Source organism: Suricata suricatta, chromosome 1 (genome assembly GCF_006229205.1).
Source record: "Suricata suricatta isolate VVHF042 chromosome 1, meerkat_22Aug2017_6uvM2_HiC, whole genome shotgun sequence".
NCBI classification, from domain to species: Eukaryota; Metazoa; Chordata; class Mammalia; order Carnivora; family Herpestidae; genus Suricata; species Suricata suricatta.
In genome coordinates, this window is record NC_043700.1 from 37,834,886 (window position 1) to 37,840,885 (window position 6,000).

Here is a 6,000-nt window from a genome sequence, read left to right on the forward strand (position 1 = left end):
GCACTTTCTCCACTAAGCACCTATGTTAACCTCAAGAATGATCAAGAAAAAGAGCTATTAAGGTGTCAAACTTAGTCCCAGAGTGATTTCAACCAAATGATTACAGTGCTTTAAAAGCCTTGCGCACTTAGCAGATGCGTTGGGAATTTACTTCCTGAGTCAGAGACTGAGGAGGACCAGATCTCGCAGTTTGAGGACAGTCACTGCTTGGATGGCCTCTCGGCAGCCCTGCAGCGTGGCACCACCACAGATGATTTTGGGAACAGTTTGGTTTTAAAACAGTTTAAAGATGAATGGACAGAGTCTTTCTTCAGAACCTGGACTCTTGGCGCCTTTACCTCAGCAAGTGAGAGTTAGCGGAGCTGGGTGACACACTGCCTTCTCAGGTTTTCTTTTTATTCCCCGAGGGAGTCCTGTTTGTGCCCTGTGCCAGGGCAGCTGAATTCCGAGTTGTTCTCTATCCCTTTTTTCCACTTCCTGAGTCCTTTGCTGGCCCCCTGCCCTGCACTCTCTCTGGCACTGGTGCTGGGCCAGACACGTAGGTGGCTTTTCCATGGCGCTGCTCAAAAGCTTGCTCTCCTGGTTTGTTTTTGAGAGAGAGAGAGAGAAAGAGAGAGAGAGAGAGAGAGAGAGAGAGAGAGAGAATGTGTGTGTGTGTGTGTGTGTGTGTGTGTGTGTGTGTGTTCATGCCTACACCCTAGAAACATTCCAACCAGAGGTGCCAAAAATCACAAGGCCCATCTTGGAACTGGTGAGTTCATGTATTCCTAACCGTCTGAAAGGGCTCAGCTCCATGTGCAGTTCCCACACCGGGTTGTGGTTGTGGCTACTGATCAGTGATGGGATGGGCTCCCTACTTAGCATTGCTTACACAAGTTTGTGAATCCTCTCTATTTATATCCACTATCCCCTCCCTTCTGAAATGACAGTGTTTTCCCTGCAGGTCATAAAGAAGGAAACTGGATTTTGGAGAGACTTTGGATTTGGGATGACGTGCCAGTATCGGTCAGACTTCATCAATATAGGTAAGACAAAGCGGCGTGCCGCGAGTCCGCGCCTCTGCTGCCACCTACAGGCCACAAGCGGCCGCGAGGGAGTGGGGGCAGGTTCCGGGGAGTCTGACGGCAAAGATGGTGCCATTTCCTAAGAAAAGGCCCTTCCTCTTGTCCTGGACTGAGAGGCTGGACCAGGATGGGGCTCCGGAGTGTGCAACCCGTGAGCCCCTATAATTTCCATCAGCCCCTCTCAGTCACCCCAATTGCAGCACACAATCTCAGGGAAAAGGCTGTTGTTGCAAAAAGGCAGCTTTGAAGCCGGTCCCCCCAGTGCCTCCTTCCAGCCTACTTCTGGCTGTAGTCTCTCTCATGCAGAACTTTCTGGGCTCCCTAGTAGCAGGGTCCACAATAAGGGTAACATGAGAAATTGTGGAAAATTACATACCAGAAAATATACAAAATTCTCTCTGCTGAACCTTCAAAAATTCCAGATGTTACTTCAAGCTCCAGCTGAGTGTACAGTCACCATCAACACATACGTGTGTGTGTGCGCACATCCACACACACACATCCACACATGCACATCCACACATACACATCTACACACACACACATTCACAAACACACATCCACATACGCATCCACACACACATCCACACACACGTCTACTCATGTCCACACACATGCATCCACACATGTCCACAAACACATACACACATGTCCACACATGCATCCACACACATGTCCACACACACGCCCTCCCAGAGCCCCAAGAGGAAAGGCCCTTAGGTTGCAGTTGAGACCAAAAGGCAAAGGGTCTGCACTGCAGCAAGTGAGGGACAAAGGATGAGAACAGGGCACTCCTGTCCCCCATGGAAACGCCACTCTCCTCCCCGTGGTGGTCCCTACTCATGTGTCTCGAGACAACAGAACTGTGGGTTATACATGACTAGGGCATGAACGAACAGACCAGAAACCTTGATCTTAGGCTCAGCGGCTCAGCGTAGACCCCAGGCTGGGATGGAGTCAGGGAGGCCCCACGGAGCATGGAGACCCGTCTCCTCCACCTCCCCGTGGGCCTCCAGGATTCTGTCCCTTTTGCTGTCTCCTGGAGATTCCTGTTCGGCCTGTGACTCAATCTGAGCAGCTCCAGGTTTTTGTTCAGAGGGTGTGGCCTACAGGGACTATAGAACCCCTACCGAAAGAAAGGAACCAACCACTTAAAGCAAAGGGAGCTAAGAGCACCACGACGGTCTGTGAGTGGCGGGGTGCTCCTGGCAACTAACCACAGGTGTCCTTTGATTTCTCTAAGAAATATTTCTGAATGATTCTGTGCAAGTAAAATTTCTCAAAATGACTATTTTTTAAATTTTCTACAGCGGATTTCCATTTTGAGAAACTTTCCTTGTACAGGGAAGGATTTTTTTGTGATAATGTATGTTTATCCAATTTGAATTTAGAATAAATTGGATTTTCCTAAAGATGTGGGGCATCATAGCTGCCGCTGAAACACATGAGGGTGCTGTTTCTCAGCCGTGGCCATGACCTCAGAATCTCTGGGTCCCATCTGGATCCAGGGCATTCTTTGCGATCTTGTATTTATTTTGTAAGCATCTTCCTTTTGCACCTTCTCTTTAATAAGTTGTGATGATACTGACAATAATAAATCAATTACAGATAACCAAACACTGCCCTTTATATTACTATCTCATTTGTTTATGACATCTAGTTCATTTCAGGATAAAGAAACCAAAACTCGAGAGAGGTGAAGTGGCCAAACCAAGACTCAAATTCTGGACCCCTGACTCAGTATCATACACCGGCCTACCAGTGGGGGGCCATGAATCACTTGTGTACATGGTCCGGCCCTGGGTGGGATGCAGTTCTCCTGTGCGGGAGCCCCTCCCCCAGGCCCCGAGGTGGCCTTGATCGGAGCAGTGCAGCCTGGGGGCTACAGAGAGTAAAGGGGTACATGATACCTCTGGGTGACTTTACTGTTTCCTGTGGGAGTTAAATAAATCTCTTAGGTGAAAAAGGAACAGTGACGAAAACCACAAGTCTTCTCTGGTTCTGTTTGGTTGACAGTACGCTTTAGGTTGAGAAAAGACGTGGGGCATCTCAGTTGACAAAGGTGAGACTTTAAGGGACCATGGAGTGGAACCAGATTTTCTGAGCAGAACTTCCGAACTGACTGTGAGGCCAGTCCCTTAAACATGGCCCACTTCACTGGCCTGTGGTGGACACACAGCTTTGGGGACCACTTTAGTCTATGAAAGGCAGAGTGTTTTGGGGGACATTAAGTTTTTTCACACTGAGCTCCTATTACTCTTTCAGGCTGCTAGCACCTGCTTTGTTCTGTTTGAATGACAGGGGCCACATTCAAACAGAAACAAGAGTTTTCATTTGAGGGTTTTAAGCTGAAAAGTCTTAACTTGGGGCTCGGGCCAACATGAGCACTGCTGCCGGCTCTCGGAAGCAGGCAGACGCTGGGGCTTCTCCGGCGGCCTCGTCCTCAAGGAGGTGACCTGCCACTGCCGCCAGCTTCCTCTCTGTTCGCGATTCCTGAGTTCCCTTTCCTGGATGGACACGCTCATAACTTGGCGGGGTGGGCAGTGAAACATCTCCCCTGATGCTTCCTCTCTTCAGACAAAGTCCTATGCGGATCAGAAAGGCAAAAATGGATCCAGAGACGGCCGTGCAGCTCGATTCAGCGCTGTGTTCTCTCCTGCCAGGTGGCTTTGACTTGGACATCAAAGGCTGGGGCGGAGAGGACGTGCACCTTTACCGCAAGTATCTCCACAGCAACCTCATCGTGGTGCGGACGCCGGTGCGGGGACTCTTCCACCTCTGGCATGAGAAGCGCTGTGTGGACGAGCTGACCCCGGAGCAGTACAAGATGTGCATGCAGTCCAAGGCCATGAACGAGGCATCCCACGGGCAGCTGGGGATGCTGGTCTTCAGGCATGAGATAGAGGCTCACCTTCGCAAACAGAAGCAGAAGACAAGTAGCAAAAAAACATGAACTCCCAGGAACAGGTTTGGGGAGATGGTTTACTTTTTCCATTTTGTGATTACTGAACAAGTGGCTGTGACAAGGAAAGGATTTCCATGAAGGGCAAAAAAAGAATTCGACTGATAAGGGAAAGAGATGAGGGGAGGGAGCCTCCAATTTCTGTCTATTTAGCTTTATGCAACAGGAATTAAAATCTTTGCCTGCAAGAGAAGGCCAAATGCATCCTGTGCAGCGTCTGGCAAAGCAGAATGACGGTGAGGTTAGGAGCCTGCTGACGCGGAGGCTCTGGTTGGGTGGACAGCCAAGTGAGAGCGCGTTTCCTTGTGCTCGTAGAAATATTCATGAACTAAGACCAGTTTCTTAAAAAGTTCTTTAGAACGAAAGGCAAGCACGTGTCTCCCCATAGGAACAATGACACTGGTAGGGCTGTGATGCCCAGGAAAGCTAGCAAACCAGAAGGCGGGTGAGGAGACCGCGTGAAACTCAAAGATACACCCATGGCGATCCTTGTGAGGATATTAAAACCAAACGGACTCAGAAAAGAAAAAAAAAAGAAAGAAAGAAACTATTGTGCCGTTTTCACCCAAGATTAACCAAAAATAATCTGCTCATCTCTTTTATTCTAGTCCTAATCATCTCTATTTCTTAATTTTATTTAAAAATGCACTTTTTTTGCCTTTGAGTTATATTCTGCTTATTTAATTACCAATTTGCAAGCCTTACTAAGAGAGCACAAGTTAGCATACATTTTTATATCTTTTAAGAAGATACTTTTAGATATATTACGAGAAGTTTTAGTTCAGACTGACCCCCATATCCAAGGACATGGCAAATGCTGGTCACGTCGGACACTGAATGTCAGACCTTTTGTCATACGGAAGCCATGGTGTGGGGCTACTGATAGAGCAAGACATATAGATACTTTATCCGAAGAGTATTTCCCAAGAGGAGCAATTGAACACTAGAGGGAAAGAAAGGTATACTTTTTACCTTAACAGAAAAGGAAAACTCATTCAGACTGGTAATATCTTGATTTATTCAGAAGTCAAAAAATCCATTTTCTCCTCAGGAGAACTGGGGATCACTGTCCTACCAAAGGATACCATGTGAACCAAACAATCTCTTTTCAAAGCAGGGTGCTCTTCCTGGCCGCTGGCTTTCATGAGAAGAAATGCAGAAAAATGTGTTTTGTGAAAGATCACTCCATCTGCCAGAGTCAAGTGAGATGGAAGATTTTATTACATGTTCACCTACCCCAATCTAGGAGAAAGGAACTTCACTGTTTTTTAAATGAAGCTGTTCTACTTAGTCACTAAGATGCTTCTGAAAATTGCATTTTATTACAGTTTCCAACTATTTAAAAAAATAAATACAGTTAACATTGAGTGGTTTCTACATTTATGTGAAAATTATTTATTTATTAGCCAGCACCAGATGCATGAGCTAATTATCTGTGATTCCTTGCCTTCTGTTTGCCCACAGTCAACTCATTGTTTAAAAGCTTCAGGAACATTCAAGCTGTTGGTGTGTAAAAAAAAAACAAAAAACAAAAAAAACGCATTATATTGATTTGTACTGGTAGTTCATAAAATTTAATTAAAACACAGGACATGAATGGAAGGTGGCATTGGATAGCTAATAAAATGTGATTTGTGGATATATTTCTTCTTGGAGCAAGAATGCCATGGTTTTTAGTTTTGGGAAAACTTCCTGTATGTGCAAAGACCAGGGTTTCTCAACCTTGGTTCTACAGACATCCTGGGCTGGATCGGTCTTCGTTGTGGGGGTTGACCTGTGCCCTGTAGGCACTCAGCAGCGCCCCTGGCCTTCACCCGCTAGATGCCAAGAGCATCTCTCGCCTAGTTTGACAACCAAAGTGTCTCCAGTCGTTGCCCAATGTCCCCTGGGGGGGATACAAACTGTACCTGGTTGAGAACCACTGGTACAGGAGGAGGAGAGAACCATCATGAAAAATCCGGCTGTTAATACATT

The 6,000-nt window shown here is 46.8% G+C and overlaps 1 protein-coding gene across 5 annotated transcripts in view; it reads left to right on the forward strand.

Annotated features, from left to right (window-relative positions):
• The window catches only part of CSGALNACT1 (chondroitin sulfate N-acetylgalactosaminyltransferase 1), a 252,405-nt gene extending 246,804 nt beyond the window's left edge, over positions 1-5,601 (forward strand). For all 5 annotated transcript variants that reach the window (XM_029936838.1, XM_029936843.1, XM_029936833.1 and 2 more), the window contains 2 exons: positions 944-1,025; positions 3,728-5,601. In XM_029936838.1, coding sequence (XP_029792698.1) covers positions 944-1,025; positions 3,728-4,017 — 372 coding nt within the window. In that variant the 3' untranslated portion in view covers positions 4,018-5,601. The remainder of the gene's footprint in view (positions 1-943; positions 1,026-3,727) is intronic.
• Positions 5,602-6,000: the final 399 nt, after the last annotated feature.